The sequence below is a fragment of the Notamacropus eugenii genome, chromosome 1 (assembly GCF_028372415.1).
Source record: "Notamacropus eugenii isolate mMacEug1 chromosome 1, mMacEug1.pri_v2, whole genome shotgun sequence".
NCBI lineage: Eukaryota > Metazoa > Chordata > Mammalia > Diprotodontia > Macropodidae > Notamacropus > Notamacropus eugenii.
This window is the reverse complement of record NC_092872.1, coordinates 606,789,837-606,807,794: the sequence shown is the minus strand read 5'-3', so window position 1 is coordinate 606,807,794 and position 17,958 is coordinate 606,789,837. Positions and strand designations below refer to the sequence as shown.

Below are 17,958 nucleotides of genomic sequence, written 5' to 3'. Positions count from 1 at the left end.
GTGGCGTTATGAGGAAAGTGTTTTTTAAACTTTAAGGTTCTAGAAAATTTGGATAACCATCCTGTGGGTGATACAGAAGTAGTCTGCAGAAAGAAGAATGTCTTGGGGACATAAGCATAACACACAAAACAAACCAAACAAAAACAGTGGAAGCCAAAAGGCAGAATGTAATTAAGGGCTCTATAGAAGGGAAAATGTGGCCCAACAATCTGGGAAGATAAGATAGGGACAGACTATGGAGAAATCTCAGAAGCCAAGCAGAGGAGTTTGGGTGCATGGGGGGGTAATGAGGAAAGTTATGTTTTCATTATAATAATAGTTGACCCTTCTGTAGCCCATTATGGAAACATTTTCATCACCTCTACCCTGTAAAGTATTTACTGCAGATATCATTATTCTCATTTTATAGATGAGGGGACTGAGAAGTGTTGAATCTCAGTCATAGAATGTTAGAAATGAAAAAGGACCTTGTTCACTCTCCCCACTTTAAAGATAAGAAACAGACTCAGAAAGGAGGTGAACTTTCTGGTTAGAGAGGAACTTGGGTGATCTGACCAACACTCTTTCCACTACAGGGTACTGCCCCTCTTTTACAGGTGGGATGTTGGATAGATTGAGTAAGAGCTGGTGAGGAGGTTAAGTAGAGTTAGAGGGAGAAGGACAAGACGGGCTACTGATTTTATTATTGTTGCAGTAATCTCCATCAAAAGCCTTGTTTATTTGGCCGCTGGTTTGGGAGGTAGGCTGGGAAGACTTCCCTTCTTATCGGGAGGGAAAGAAGAAATAAGTATTTATTGAGTACCTACTAAGTACCAGGCACTGTGCTAGGCAATTTACAAAATATTATCTCATTTGATCTTACAACAAGGCAGTGAGTGTCATTTTACAATGGAGGAAATTGAGGCAGACAGTGGTTAAGTGATTTGCACTCAAGTTTTCCGGACTCCAGATTCAGTGCTTTTACTACTTTGCCACCTATCTGCCTCTAGAGGCAAGGAGGGTGGGAGGTTTGGAGATAGCATGTCATGGTGGAAAAAAATGTTGGATTTGGAGTCAGAAGATTTGGATTCACTCTGTTTCTGCCATCTTTGTCAGTTCCTTTAGGGAAGGGGTTGGACTAAAGGACCCAAGACACTCCTTCTGGCTCCAGAGCTGCCATGCAATAGAGTGGAAGAGGCTCCTTTCCCATAGCTTTTGGGCATCTTTCCATCCAGACATACTCAATAGTCTTGTGATCTCGGCTACTTTCTTGTGATGTTTCTCTGCCCCCTGGTGGCCTGATTGGATCTCTTCCCAGCCTTTGGAGTGCCGAAGAAGGGAGAGAATATTTTTAGAGAACTTTGTTGTACCTTTATGGCCCTTCTCTCGCTCTCATGCCCACGGAAAGAAACTGAGGCACGGGTAAGGTATGTGATGACGTCTTCTGGGTTGCCTAGCAAAATGCAGGAAATAGAGTCTGGGATCCCTATGCAGAGCCTGCTGTAGAAAGGGCACAGTGGAGTGGAGGGAAATGACCCACTGGGCCTGGATTTTAGGATTTATAGGGGGAAGGTTTGTTAAGGTTTCTTCAGTCCAGGGGTTCTTAACCCTTTTTGTGTCATGTACCCCTTGGATAGTAAGTATGGTGAAGCCTATATCCTTTAACAATGTTTTTAAATGCATAAAATTGAAAAAAAAATACAATTAAAAAGAGAACCAATTACATTTAAATATGGTTATCAAAATATGTTTGTGATAAAGTAATATACCCAGCAATAGACATAATAACTAGAGAAATTTCAAAGCAGAAGTGAACATAAATGATATTTCTAAATCTGTAACAACTGTAATGTGATATGAAAATATCTGTGCTCCCTTTTAGTGATAAAGTCACATGTGCTATTAATATAGCTGGGCTTTATTGCCTATCTTTATATTGAATAAAATGCTAAATTTCAGCTGGAGGTTAATGAAATTAAGGATGTGATTCCCCCCTCCCCCACTTGCTCTAATCCAACCAATGGCCTTGTTTGAATAGATGAGGAAATTGGGCCCCAGAGAGGGGAAGCTTTGTTATTGTTTAGTCATCTCAGTCATGTTGGACTCTTTTCGATCCCATTTAGGGTTTTCTTGGCAAAGATACTGGAGTGGTTTGCTATTTTTTCCAGCCTATTTTACAGATGAGGAAACTGAGGCAAAGAGGGTTAAGTGACTGGCCCAGGGTCACACAGCTAGAAAGTGTCTGAGGCTGGATTTGAATTTAGGTCTTGCTGACTCCAGGCCTGGCATTCTGTTTGCCTTTGAGGGGAAGCTTATAAGAGTGATTAAAAAGAACAAAGCAGAGTCTAGATTCAAACCCAGGTTTTCTGACTAGAGGGTTCTGTGAACTGTACCCTCAACATGCCCCTTTAGTCACAGAGAGAATGGGTCCTAGAACCCAAAATCAAAACTAGGGCCAATCTTAGTGGCCAGAGAGGCTTCCAAAGGGTTAACCAGGTAAACTGGAGAGGGGATTCAGGTGAGGAGCCCTAAGCATTCTGGGATTTTAGAGGGAGTAGGTGGTTTGTTTGTTTTTAAACTGAGTGGATCTTTCTGGTCCTGGGCCAGTGGGCTGCTGGAGGAGGGAGCTGAGTCAGTAGCCCCTGACAGTGCTAGTGGCCCCAGGAACCTGGCCATGAGGTGGGCCTCGGACCCCTGGCTCTTGCTGCTTTGTCTGCTCCTGCTTGTAGGAGGTAAAAGGGCTGGGCAACCGGGAACCTGACCGATTTCTTCCAGGCTTCGCTTCTTAGTTTCTGGTTCCTGGAACTGGGACTGTGGGTGTTGGAAAGGGGGACTGGGAAGAATCATAATTGATGTTAATGGTATCTGTAGTAAGCTCTTCCCCAGCTGGGGGCTGTTCCAGGAAATCTGGGCTTAGCTCCTTAAGCTGCAAGAGGAAGGAGGGAGAGAAAGACAGAGGGGGGAAATTCATGGGGTCATAAGATAGAGATAGAAAGATAGGGACCTTAGAGACTTCTGCTCCCACCCCCACCTTATCCCCATTTTACAGAGAGGAAACTGAGCCTCAGAGAGGTCATGATACTTGTCTAAGGTCACACAGGTAATCAGTGGAAGAGCCTGAATCTGAACTTAGCATGGCACAGTGGAAAGCATTTTGGATTTAGAATCAGAGAGCCCGAGTTCAAATCCCCCCTCTGACACTGATATCCTGTGTGACTTTGGGCGAGTCACAGTCTCCCTGGATATCAGTTTACACGTCTGTCACATGGTAAAGGGTTTGATTAGATGACCTGTTCAGTAGTCTTTGTTCCTGATGTTTAGTTGCTTTTCAGTCACATCTTGCTCTTTGTGACCCCATTTGGGGTTTTCTTGGCAAAAATTCTGGAATGGTTTCACATTGCCTTCTCTGGCTTGCTCTGTCGAGGAAGAAACTATGGCACATAGGGTTAAGTGACTTGCCCAGGGTCGCAAAGCTAGTAATATCTGAGGTCAGATTTGAATTTAATTCTTCTTGACTCTCGAACCAGGGCTCTCTCTATCCACTTATTGTCTATTGAGTAACTATATAAATGTTATATATAGCATATATATCAAAACACACACACACACACACACATATATGTGCGCTCTTTGAGTATTGGCTTAGTTTTGTTAAGCAACATCTTTGAGCTTTTCCAGTTCTTGTCTATAAACAGCATGGAGTTATTCTTTATTAGAGGCAATATGGTCAAATGGAAAGAACTGACTTTTGAGTCAGAAGACTTGGGTTCGAATTTTGCTTCTTAGTGCCAGTGTCACCTTGGACAAGTAACCTCTCTGAGCAACAAGGTAGCAGTCAACAAACATTTACTAAGTGCTTGCTAACTGTAAGGCACTATGCTAGATGCTGAAGGTACAAAGCAAGGTAAATACCCTTCCATCCCTCAGAAGTCCTTCTCCATCCCTCCCAACTCTAAATAAACCATCCTGTGATTATCTATTGTGCCTTAGGATTTAGAGCAAAAAGGCACCTTGGGGCTCATTTTGACCCTCCCAACCCTCTCATTTTGCAGATGAGAAAACAGGCTCAGAGAGTGAAAGGAACTTGTCCTAGGAGCTAAGTGAGCTGACCAACATCGCATGGTAGTAAGAAGCAGTCAGAAGTCAAATCTATATCCTCTGAGTGCACAGGCCCTTTCCATTACAGCATTACAGCACATCGAGTTGATGTCTTGGTTTAGCGCTCATTTGGCAGCACACACTGGGCTGTGTGGGTAAAGGTGCTGGGTTTGGTAGGATTACCGTACTTCCCCCTGCTTCCTGTGAGAGGAGAGGGTCCTGCCCACAGGACCACGTCCCAACGTGAAAAGGACTAAGGTATTGCCCTAGTGCTGGGGTATCCTGGCTCCTGTGAGTGCTTCTGACTGGGCTCGTGTCCTTTCTTCGTTGTCTGGGTTTAGAGGAAGCCTCTGTTGAATTGGAGTTGCAGCTGAGGGTGATGGTCAGCTTTAGTCACGTGGGGCGGTTTGGCCTGAAAGGCTGAGTAGCCTTCCTGAGAGCTCTGTAGTTGAGGTGGGAGACAGCATCTGAAAAAGAGTTTCTCCTAGGAAAAGTGACTTTGCAAAGTGTGATTGTGGAAAAAGGAAGAGAAGGTCAGACATGCTAGAATTTGATGTCCCTCTTGGTCTGCCACACTGAGGGAGGTACCCGGATGAAGCAGAATGAATATGCTCATGTGGAACTAGAAAAACAATACTGTTGTGGCTGCCTGAAGGCCTGACATTCAGCTCCTACATTTACTAGTTGTGTGAACTAGGGCAAGTCATGTAACTGCCTGGTGTCTCAGTGTACTCATCTGTAAATTAGGGATAATACTTAGATTAATTTACTTCATAGGGTGATGGTGAGGAAAGCACTTTATAAACCTTAAATTGCTACTGAAATATTAATTATCTTTGTCACATCTCTCTCACCTAGGTTTGGATCCTACAAGACCCCCAGAAGAAAATGCCACCAGTTTCATGAACCATGTTACTCCTGAAGGGACCCAGCCCACCTGGGATGGGGATATCCCTGCTATTAACCAAGGTGAGGACACTTTGCTTTCCTATGCTTGACCTGGAGAAAGTGTTCAGGATCTTTGGAAATGTCTCCCATGGACTAATTAGCAACTAATAGAATACCTACCATGGTCTATGTGGGAATGGGGGAAACGGAGAGAGAAGGGAGGTAGCCTAAACATATACCCATACATATAAACTGTCATTATATATTACATATAGCTTTGTTAAAGAAATATACAAAAATTATCTCACCTGATTGATCTTCAATAGTGGGTAGTGTGAGAGTATCATTCTCCCCATTTTACAAATGAGGAAACTGAGGCCCAGAGAGGTGGAATAGCTTTCCCAGGATCACACAGCTCCTATTAGAGTTTGGACTTGAGCCCCTTGAATTCAAGGCACCACACTGTGTTTAGATTTATAAGATGGGGCCCTGAATCTCAAGGAAGAGAATCCTATTTAGTTGGGGAAATAAGACGCAGATATGAGGTAAGATAATGAATAACATAGACAGCATGTGATTAGAAGAGTTTCTCTTTATACTAACAAGCTTAGCCTGGGGGCCCTCAGGTCTCCACTTTTGAATTGAATTGTATTGAAGGCAGGGATTGATGGCCACCAGGGGGCACTCCGGACAGTTATGCTCAGGTGCCTCTCTGAGCCCAGTTTAGACCTGTGGTTAGAAGCCTGAACTCTAAGGCAAAATGTGGTCTCATTTCTCCATCCCTCCTGCGCACTTCCCCCCAACTCCCTTAGGAATCCTTTTGTTTTGTTTTCAGATGATGGAAGTCATCTGCCTCCTACATTTCTGGGTTGGCTTTTTAGATCCGAGGCAAACCACTGAGTCCTGAATTAGGAGACTATCATGGTGACCGAAGGACATTGGCACATGTACAACGAAGAGTTGACTCCCCCTGTTCCCTCCAAGAGGAAAAGAACTTAGCGTTAAGGCCCAGAGTCCCCTCTCCGAGAGCCTCCTTAGTCTCTAACAGGCTCCACTGAGCAGGTAGCTCTCTGTCCTCCCTAGCTCTGGCATGCCCAAGTTCCCCTGGGCCTAGGCCTGGGTAAGAAGAGAAAGCCTATCCTTCCTTAAATCACACTAATTGTTGACATTTATATAGCACTTCTATGGCTATCAAGAGTTTTATAGATTTTTATCTCATTAAGAACTTGTAGTGACATGACATAGATAAAACTCTTCTAAAACTTTATTATCTGAACGCTCTGACCTCACATGGGCAGCTTGGTGGTGCAGGGGATAGAGCTCTGGGCCTGAAGCCCAGAAGACTCATTTTTCTGAGATTAAATCTGGCCTCAGGCAATTATTAGCTGAGTGACCTTAAACAAGTCACTTAGCTCTATTTGCCTCAGTTTCCTCATCTGTAAAATGAGCTGGAGAAGGAAATGGCAAATCACTTCAGTGTCTTTGCCAAGAAAATTCCAAATGGGGCCACTAAGTCAGACATGACTGAAACGACTGAACAACAGTAACAGCCTTAGATATGATTACAGTCTCATTATGGAGAACAGAGTAATTTAATTTTTTTTTAGATTGAACATCCTGTAGGCATCTAAAATTCAGCATTTCTAAAACTGAACTCCTTATCATTCCTCAAACTTACCACCTTCCCAAATTGCCCCATTTCTGCCAAGGCCACCAGTATCCTTCCAGACCCCCCATGTTTGGGACTTGAGTGTTATCGTTGATTCCTCACTCTCATTCACTTTATAGCTTCTAGGACAGAAATGGGGAATCTTGTCATCTCCATAACCTCTTTTCTATCTATCCCTTTTTCTTCCCTCAGAGCCACCACCTTAGTTTGAGGGGAATAAGCATTTATTTAGTCCCTATTATGTGCCAAGCACTGTGCTATGTGCTTTTTACAGTTATTTTCTCATTTGATCCTCAACCCCTGGGAGGTAGATATTATCGTTGCCATCCCCATTTTACAGCTGAGGAAACTGAGGCAAAATGGATGTTAAGTGATAAACCCAAGGTCATATACCTGTTAAGTATCTGAGGCCAAATTTGAACTTGGGTCTTCCTGACTCAGGACCAGTACTCCGTTCAATGTGCCACCATTTGCCTCTTCGGCCCTCATCAAGGGGGGCAGGGGAGAAACATGATTACGTGATCAAGTCCTCATCACCTCTGGACTAAATTATTGCAATAGGCTCCAAACTGGTATGCTTGCCTCTAGTACCGTTTCCCCTCTCCAATCCATCCTTCACAGGGCTTCCAAGGTGGTTTTCCTACAGTAAAGATATGATTGTGTCTCGTCTGTCTCTCCTTATGAAGTTTAGAAACAAATATGAATTCCTTTGTTTGGCATAGAAAGTCCTGAATCTGGCCCCAGTCAATCTTTCCAGTCTTCTGACACCTTTCCCCTCTTCATACACATTCTGATCCAGTCCAAACATTCTTCTTCTTGGTCCTCTGATGTGACTCTCGTCTCTGGAGTTCTGCGCTGGCTCCATGCCCACAATGCATTCCCTCCACATCCCAGACTCAGAGAATCCCCAATTGTCCTCAAAGTACAGTTTAAGTAACACTTCTCAGAGAAGCCTTTTCTACCTCTGCCTTTCCCCAAAGTATAGTTCTTTTATACATACCCACACAAGCTCATGTTATTTCCCCTGGCTAAACTGTAAGCCCTTTGAGGGCAAAGACCCTTTTACTTTCGTGTTTGTATTCTCACTTCCTGACATGATGCCTGGCATGTTATAGGTGCTTGTTGATAGATGTATCAATTAATATTCTCTGACCCTGTTGAGGGGGAATAGTAAGAAGGGACAAAGACTTCAGTTTAGAGCGTTTCTCAGACACTTTTTAGGTATGTGACCCTGAGTTAATCACTTAATTTTTCTGAGCCTCAGTTTCCCCATATGTAAATGAGGATAATAATAGTAGTGATATCAGAGTTTTTGTGATGATCAAATGAGACATTGCACATAAAAGTGCTTTTTAAACCTTAAAACCTTATAGAAAGACCAGATATTACTGTTATTATTAATTATGTATTAGTAAATGTAATGTAATTTTTATTTAAATATTTAATTTTTAATTTAATCAATTTATTTAAATATTTATTTAATAATAATGAATGTAATTAAGTAATATAAATTAATAATTATAAATAATATTAATGTGATAATCAATAATAATTATCAATATCCTCATCATCATTAAGATTATATGAATCTTCAGCTTTCATCTCCAAATGGGAAGGAGAAGTTGGAAAAGAAGGGTGGAGCTAGGCACCTTCCATTGCTTGTACCCTGTCTAGGAACAATGGGTCCTTAATAATGCTACTTCTTAGAGGTGGTTGTTCACTCATGTCTTACTCTACGTAACTCCACTAGGGGTTTTCTTCCCAGAGATACTGGAGTGGTTTGCCATTTCCTTATCCAGCTCATTTCACAGATGAGGCAAACAGGCTTAAGTGACTTTCTCAGGATCATACAACTAGTAAGTGTCTGAGGCCAGATTATGTTTACATAGCACTTTACCAAAATTGTCTCATTTGATCCTCAAACAAGTCTGGGAGGAGGGTAATATAAACGTTATTACATCCATTTTATGGATGAGGAAACCAGGCTTGGAGAGGCTAGGTAATTTGCCTATGGTCACACAGTTAGTAAGTATCAGAAAGATACAAACCGCGTCTCCCTAACTCCATCTAGTTGTCTACTATGATCCACTGTCCTGTCTAGTTTCCAGTCATTTGTACCAGACCAGGGAATCACTTTCTTACCTCTCCAAGGCTCTATCAAACATGAAACAAAGCAGCCAGGTGCTTTGATCTCTTTGGAGGTGGGTGGGGTGAGAGAAGATCCAAGAAAGACTGGGGGAGGAAACAACTGGGGTGGGGTAGGGGGAGCAGGGGAGGAATCCCCCAACATCTCAGGCAGGCAGTGCTCCTGGAATGGCTCTCTGGGTCTGGTAGCTGCTCATCACATCTGTTGTAGGAGGGTCATAGGAGATAGTCTGTCCCAGGGCTGTCCTGTCCCTTGGCACTTCTTTGTGTGACAGAAAGGATATGAGTTAGGAGGAAAGTGATTATGGATTGAATTGTGGCCCTGGGCTCAAGGTCAGTACTGTAATGGGTCCAGAGAAAATGAGTAGTCAAGGAGAGCCCTTGCCCTGAGGCTCTGGAGAGAATCTGTCCAGTGATACACAGGGCATGGATGGAACCTAGTTCAGGAAAAGAGAAAAGAGTGGGTACTAGGGCAGGTGCCTGAGCCCAGGCGGATGACACAGAACCTGTACCAGTCACCTGTGTTGGGTCTCCAGCTGGACTTCGAGGAGCATTGAAGATCAGGTTAAGAAAAGGAGGCCAAGTTGGATTTCCTCTAAGATTTCTGTAGATGAACCCTACAAGCCTGCATCAAACGTCTTCCTTTCTTCCTCAATTTGGTTGTGGAAATAGTAGGAAGAGTTCCACCATCCCCACTGGCTCTTAGTGTATGGGGAGAGGGTAGGTGTTTACCTTAAATTGTTCTGGCACCTGGAACAAAGGCCAGAAACTCTTCTTGATTCTGTCCTTATTCAGGGGAGAAGCAGGACTTCTCTGATAGGTCCTCTTTATCCCAAATCTCTTCCTTTATAGGTCTTATCCCTGAAGAATCCCCAGAGAACAGTTTCCTTGTGGAAGGCGACATCATCAAGGCAGTAAGTAAGGGGGAGATAACTATGATATCCATTTCTATGGTACTTGGAAGTTTACCAAGTATTTTCCCCATTAAAGTCTTGGGGAGGTAGTTCAAGCAGAAGTAGTATTGCCATTTTACAGATGAGGGGACTGAGACTCAGAGGTTGTGACCTGTTTTTAAAAATATATACATATTTATGTGTATGTGCATGTGTATATATGTATGCACACATGTACATATGTGATATATATATGTGTGTGTGTGTATGTCACAGGTTGTGACTCAGCTATACTGACGACCAGGACAGAAGGGGGATGCTGGATGAGAGCCAAAGGAAGGACATTGTTTACTAATGTGCTATAGAACCAGGGTCTCTGAATGGAAGATCTTTCTTTCTAGCTTTCTTTCCTTGGATAGAAGAATGCTGAAAATGAACACATTTTCTGATCTCTCCTATATCCTTTAACACTCCTTTTCTACTTAAAAGTAGGACTGTAAGAAATACAACATGGGTCTTTTTTCTGTGTTTGTGTGTGTATACATACATATATATGTATGTGTGGTATATACCTACATTTATGTATATGTATATGTGTGTATATATATATATGGAATATTCCTAAATACCTTTGTTCTGTACTAGCCCAAGATTCTATTCTTATGGGGGAACTAAGGGATGTGTTGTATAGATGCAAGACTGGCTCCCTTAAGGCTTTCATCCAAGATTAGATGTTTTCAAATATCCCAAACTCCATTTTAAATAATATTTTCAGTTTCTTCTATTACCATACTTATCTCAAATACCCTTCTATCTTCGCCTCCCAGAGAGCCACTCTATATAATAAATAGTATTTTTTTAAGAGAGGAATAAAAAGGTCAGCACAACTGATCAGTACATTAAAACAGATTGAAAACTTGTGCAATGTGTAACACCTGTGGACCTCTCATTTCCTCAGAAAGTGTCATTACATATCTCTTTAATCAAGTCCCTCATGATCTCTATGATTTTGTTATATTTAATTTGATTTTTTTGGTTGTGTAGTTGTTTTCATTTAAGTGGTCATAGTCATGTTTCTTGTTTTCTTGGTTCTGCTTACTTCAGCTCTGCATTGGTTCATGGAGATCTTTCCATGCTTTTCTGTATTCGTCACATGCATCATTTCTTACAAAATAGTAACATTCTACTACATTCATGTGAAACAATTTGTTTAGCTATTCCCCAATTGAGGGGGTTATTTTGCTTCCAATTCTTGGTGATCACAAAAAGTGCTGCTATAAATATTTTGGTGTTTATAGAAATTTTCTTCTTATTAATGGCTTCCTTGGGATATAAGCCCAGTAATGGTGTCTCTAGTTCAAAAGGTATGGGCATCTTAGTCACTTTATCTGCAAATTCCTATTTGCTTTTCCAAAATTCTACAGCTCCACCATCAATATATCAATGTGCTTATTTTTCTACGACTCCTCCAACATTGACTGTTGCCATTTTTTTGTCATTTTTTGGTCATTTTTGCCAATTTGCAGAGTGTGAAATGAAACTTCAGGATTGTTTTGCTGTACGTTTTTCTTATTAGTGTTTTGGAGCATTCATTAATGTGACTCTGAATACTTCTCAATTCTTTTGAGAACTGTTTGTTCATATCCTTTGACCACTTACGTATTGGTAATAGCTTGTTATTTAGTTGTTTTTTCAGTCATATCTGACTCTGTGACTCCATAAGGGATTTTCTTTGGCAAAGATCCTAGAGTGGTTTGCCATTTCCTTCTCTAGCTCATTTCACACATGAAAAGACTGAGGCAAACAGAGTTAATTGACTTGCCCAGGGTCACACATCTAATAAATAGCTGAGGCTAGATTTGAACTCAGGAAGATAAGTCTTCTTGATTCCAGAGCTGGCACTCTATTCACTCTGCCACTTAACTGCTGCAATGGGTAATGGATATTTGTTTTATATAAATTCATTCTTTATATGTCTTAGATACTAAACCCTCATTAGAGAAATTTGATTCAAAGATTATTTTTTCCCTATTTAATCAAATCACTTCCCTTCTGAATCTGGGTGTATTAATTTTGTCTATACGGAAACTTTTTTAATTTCAAGTAATCAGGTATCCATTTTTTCTTTTATAATTGCCTTTATCTTTTGTTTGGTTAAAAATATCTCTCCTACCCATAGCTATGAGAGGCATATAAATCTATTTCTCTTCTAATTTTTAAAAATATGATCTTTATTATTAAGTCACATATCCATTTAGAATTTATTGTAGAATGTGGTATAAGCTTAATTTTTGTCAGACTGATTTATAGTTTTCCCAGCAGTTTTTATCAGATAAGGGGTTTTTGCCTAGGTAATTTGTTTTCCACATAATCAAACAGTGGGTTCCTAAGTTGTATTGTTTTTGAGTCTCCCTTATCAAGTCTGTTCCATTCATCTATTTTTTAAACCAATGACATGAGTTTTAATTTTTAAATCATACATTCATTTTGAGATTATTATGGTATATGGTGTAAGATGTTGGTCTAAACTCAGTATCTGCCAAACTGCCTTTCATTTTTGCCAGCAGTACTTGTCCAAAAAAGAGGAAATTATGTTCTTGGGTTTGTTTAACATTGAAGTATTTAGCTCAATTGTTTCTTATTTTTCTTTGTCTGATCCATTAACCTACTTTTCTATCTTTTTTTAAGCCTAGAACCAAAGAGTTTTTATAATATAATGCTTTATAATATAATCTGAGATCTGGAAGTACTATTCCCCCTTTATTCCTTCCACTTAAATTTTTTTCTTGACATTCTAGATCTTTTCTTCCTCCAAATGAATTTTTGTTTTTATTTTGTCTACCTCCATAAAATTATCCTCATGGCAGTTTAATTGGTATTTAACTTGAGTTTTTAACTTCCTGCTAATTGTTGTCTTTTATCCATCCCATGCAAAGATTGTTCTCCTTGTCAGAGAAGCCAGAAGCAAAATTAGTCTGGTAGTTCTGTATTCTGTCATTTTCTGTTCTTCTATCTATTATGAGGAAGGATCCTGTCTCTTTTTTGTTTTTCCTCTTGACTTCAATGTTGTTTTAAGGAAAAGGAGGCTTTTTTCCTTCTCCCACATCTTTAGCATTCTTTGCCAGCGTTAGCTCATTCTGAACTATAGAATTCCTGACAAGAATCCTCTAAGGCCATTTTTTTCTTTCATATTCATCCTCTAATACCTGCCCTTGCTTCCATCTTCTATGTATGCCTTAAAAGATAAAGATCTAGGTGAATGAGGTTTGTTTCTAGCCAAATTGATTCACTTTTCATTTTCATTGGAATTGTTTGGCACTTCAGAATTTCATTTTTGAGACTGACTTCTCATCCCTCTTGGGTGTGCTTTTGTTTATATTCTTGCCCACTTTTACGCTCTCTCTCTCAAAGCTTTTTTGTTTTAGTTTTGTTTTCTTATCAGTTATTTTATCTGAACCTCTTGTGTAACCTCCCTCCTCTACCACCACCATTACTTTTTTGGTGACAAGGCAAAATTAATTGACACAGTGATCCTGCCTGACAGCCTATACTGTATTCTGCATTTGGAGTTTGGGCTGACTTTCCTTGAAGAATCTAAGGCCCATATACAGATTCTTTCCCTGACCCTCTGGATACCAAAATCTAGGATGTGTGTTGGGTTACTCACAGCTCTCCTCTCTTTTTCTGTCACATATTTTAAAGTAGGTGGTTGCTTCTCTTTAAATTTCCTCTCCCTTCTGGTTTAGCAAACTCCTTGTGGGAGAAGCAGATTTAGGCCTGAAAGAAAGAAAACGTTTTACCCATTATAGTTCCCCGCCAGTGGAATGGGCTACCTCAGGAGGTGGTGCATTTTTCCTCACTAGAGGACCATAGGTCTTCAAGAGGTCTTGCTAGCTGTGGTGGAGAAAGTTCTTTCAGGTTAATGTTGGATTAGTTATCCTCTGGGCTACCTTCTAATTCTGTGATTCTGAGAAGTTATGATGACCAGTTCTGGATCCCACTCAACTAAGGACAATGTATCCATTCGCTTGTGTCTCCTTAATGGATCCTTGTCGCACATTGCCTCTGGTAGCTGGACTGGGGACGCTCACTCAGAGCTCTAAGTAGTGACTTAGGGGATGGGAATCTGTTCTTCAATAATAAGTTTCTTCTGGAATGTAAGGATTAGTGTGGTAATGGAGAAAGTTGACCATCTCAGGGGGAAGTCTGGTGGGCTTTGTGGAAAGCCCCATTTAATGCAAATAATGCCTATTATGTACAAGATACTGAGCTTGATTCTAAGAAAAGAAATGAAGATATAGTAGGGTCCCTTGCCTACCAATGACTCCTAATTGAAGGTCCTTGGCATAGTCAATTCTAAGCAAAATTGAGAAGTTTGAGGAGGTTTTTCTTTGGCGACCTTCATTTCTCCTTTCTGTATCACTTTCTCTATCTCTTCCCCCCACATCCCTCCTTCTCCAAAGGATCTCATATTTTTTGTTTAAAATACTTAGAAATTTAAATCAAGAGCTCACCGTTCAAGATCCTTTGCATTTTAAACCATTTCTAAGTGTAGAATGTTTTACACACACACACATATACATGGGCATATGGGTATACACACATACATAGTACGTGCATGCATATACAAACACATATAGTACCTGGATCACTCCCTTACATGTAAAGGCTCTGTTAGGTCCCAATTATTTTGTAGATTCCCCATTCATTCAAAAGGTAATGAGCCCCTTCCAATGTGTTTACTTTTACTAGTAAGTCAGAGACACAAATAAATTCAAAGCAAAGACATTTAATAAAATAGCTTTGTAAGAAAAGTAGTGATAGAACATTTCCCTTGTATGTCTAGGACCCACTTTCCCACAAACATATGTATTATTAGTGGAAGAATGGGAATACATTAGACATGCTCATAGGGAACATGAGACCAGCTAATGTCTCTGACAGCAAAGGATCATGCTATCTTCTGGTGATATCATCAAGTTTCTCTCTCTGAACTTGCTTCCTGCTGATCTCCCTTTCCCAGTTTGGTGCTGAATCTGTGAACCTTTTGACATCAGTTCAGGAATACGTATATGGGCCCAACTTTCTTCAGGGAAAGTCTGCTTCTTGATCTCTCCTGGGCTTTTCTGCTTCTGCTACATGTGTCACTTTGCTATTCTCATAGTCCTTTCTAGGTAATTTTCCCTTCTACCAGCTTCAAGGTTTCATCTCTTCAGGATTCTGTACCTGCCAAATAGTTACCATACACTAGCAGACTAGAACTGAGAAACCTCTCCCTAACAAGGGCAGGCTGATAGCTCTTTTAGTCGCGGTCCAAGCATCCCCAGCTAACAAAAGATACACACAGAATGTCCCCTGAAATGATATTTAGCAGTTTCGTCTTCACCTTATATTTGTAGCAGTCCTTTGTCATCAACAACTCTCTGACTTAGAAATTCTTAAGAGCCTCTTGACTTAACATGCAAATGAATTTGAGTGGTCAGCACAAGAGGTAAACAAAGGTGAAAAAAATCAATGTTAACTACCCACTTCACCTGAATTCTAACCTTTATTATGTATGTAATTATGTATGTCAGCTGCTAAACCTTCTAGCTTTGCTATTATATTTTGGTCAGTGGAGGTGGGTGAGTGGGAAAACTTATTATCTCCCTCTACATATTAAACAAATTTTAAGCCTCAATCAGCAGGTGAGGGAGGCCGTGGCAAAGGAAAGGTTCTGCTTATTAGGAGTTACATAATTTTCCCTGAAACTTATCAATTGAATAAAGTAAGATATGATTGGATTTAGTTTGTATTATGTTTATCATGAACTAGCTTTTATCCTCTAATCCAAAGTTTGCCAACATGTGGGCAGTGAACATCCAGGTACAGAGGGGCCAGGGAGCTATTACAATGGTTCCACCAATCCTTATGTATACCAATGTCCCAATTGTCTGGGACATTGAGAGATGAAATGACTGGCCCAGGATCATATGGTCAAATGTGTCTGTAATAGGATTTGAACTTGTCTTCTTGACTCTTAGGCCAGCTGCGTATCAACTATGCTACCCTGCCTTTCTGTCAAGCATTTTTTCTCCATTAGCAGATATTAAAAATAAAATTGTTTTTATGTAGGAGTTGGTAATATATATACACACACACGCACACGTATATATTTACTTTGAAAAGGGTCTTCATAATCAAAAAAGTTGGAAACCACTGATTTAGTTCTTTTATTTCTTATTTTCCCAACCAGTTCATTAATTCCCTGAGGGCAGGGGCTGAATCTTCTAATTGTCCTACAGTACCTTGCACAAGACTAGTTCCCCAGGTTTTCAAGAACTAGGTGTTCCATACCATACCCGAATCAAACCTCTGATGTTGATAATTCTCTCCTTGGTCTCCTGGTAAGGCTAGCTCTGCTCTTTGTCCAGGAACAGTGAGAGGAGGTTTAAATGTGGGATTATGGTGGGAGGTGGGGAAGATAAAAGCTGTAGGAGTAGCTGTTTACCACTCAGTTCAAAACTAGGCTACAAGTTCATGGGATGGATAATATTTGTTAGTATCTACTATGTATCCGACCCTGTAGTAAGTGCTGTGGGAGCCACAAATAAATCCCTTCCATAAAGGAGTTTATAATGTGATTGATGAAGGAAAAGTAATACATCCAGGCTATGAACACAGACCCAAAAAGGAACCATCTCATTGATACAATGAATATTTTTTTAATTGCACAGAAATCCTAATAATTTAAGGTGTTGAATGCTCAAGACAATTTTATTGGTACCTTTGTTTTATATGTCAGTCATTTCCTGATATTCCTCCTCCCTTTCCCCTTATTGAATTGCCCCTAATAATAAAAAAACAATTAAGCCCAACCAACCAAGTCACTGTGTCAGGCAGCAAATGCAACATTTTGCATTATGGTCTTCCATCTCCCTAACAAGTCCTGAAAAGTGTGCTTCATCATCTGTTCCCTGGGACCAAGCTTGACCATGACAATGAATTGGGGTCTAGCTGGTCATTTGTTGTTTATATTCTTGTAGTGGTAGAGTATACCATTTCTGGTTCTGCTTTCTTTGGTCTGTATCAATTCACAGAAGTCTTCCTATGTTTCTCCAAGTTCCTTGTATTCATTGCTTGGGGTGCTTAATAATCAAAGTAGACCTTTTAAAAATGTAAATGACTATATCCTAATCTGTTTTCTAAGACTGAACTTTCATAAAATGGAATATGAATGTGCAAAAGGAAGGCGAAGTTAGGTAATGTCATGATCCCATTTAGATCATGTCTCACTGTTTAACAAAGAGCTTTTCTTCACAGTTGCCTTGTGATGTAAGGGCTCATACCACTTCTCTCCTGGACTATTGCAATAGTCTCCTAAATAGATTCCCTCCCTCAAACCTCTATTTTCTTCATTTCATTGTTCTTGCAACTACCAAAGGGATTTTCCCCAAGACTGGGTGGTCTCTTGTACTTTCTAAACTCCCATGGTTCTGTATTGCTTCTTTGAGAAAATACAAACTTATCTGTTTGATAAAGTTTTTCATGACTGGACCTCAGCCTATATTTCCAGACTCATTATATGTTGTACTCTTTTCTTTCTTTCTGTTCTTCATATGACACCACATCTCCCATCTCCCTCATCTCTCCTGTATCTATTAGTCATCCCCTATATACCTGCAATGCATTCCCTATTTATTTCTACCTCAAAAAATCTCTTGCTTCCTTTAAGACTTAGTATAAGCACTGTCTTCTAAATATAATTTTCCTTTATTTCTTCTCCCATGAGTCCCCAATTGTTAATGCCCTCCCTCTCTAAGCTTTCGTTCAGTCATTTCAGTCATGTCCTCTATGTGACCCCATTTGGGTAGATCCTAGAGTCGTTTGCCATTTCCTTCTCCAGTTCATTTTACAGATAAGGACACTGAGGCAAACAGGATTAAGTGACTTGCCAGGGTCACACAGCTGGTAAGTATCTGAGGTCAGATTTGAACTCAGGACGATGAGTTCAGTTTTGGCACTCTATCTACTGTATCATCTCACTGCCCTCTACATACATACATATATGTGTATACACACATATGTTTTGTCTCCTTAGAATGCAAGTTCCTCAAAAAAAGGGATGTTTTCTTTTTATCTTTGAATCTCAAGTGCCTGGCCCATAATAGGTGCTTAATAAATGCATATTGATTGACAGGGTAGAAATTTAGAGGAAGAAAGTGAGGATGGTGATGTTGGAGACAATTTGTTCAATTATTTTGTGGTGTCTGACTCTTTGTGACCCCATTTAGGGTTTTCTTGACA

General features: G+C 40.3%; 1 protein-coding gene across 1 annotated transcript in view; it reads left to right on the top strand.

The window, feature by feature from the left end:
* Window positions 1-2,585: 2,585 nt before the first annotated feature.
* ASTL (astacin like metalloendopeptidase) overlaps window positions 2,586-17,958 on the top strand; it is a 34,957-nt gene continuing 19,584 nt past the window's right edge. Inside the window, exons 1-3 of the mRNA XM_072634771.1 lie at window positions 2,586-2,711; window positions 4,936-5,046; window positions 9,632-9,693. Coding sequence (XP_072490872.1) covers window positions 2,654-2,711; window positions 4,936-5,046; window positions 9,632-9,693 — 231 coding nt within the window. The 5' untranslated portion in view covers window positions 2,586-2,653. The remainder of the gene's footprint in view (window positions 2,712-4,935; window positions 5,047-9,631; window positions 9,694-17,958) is intronic.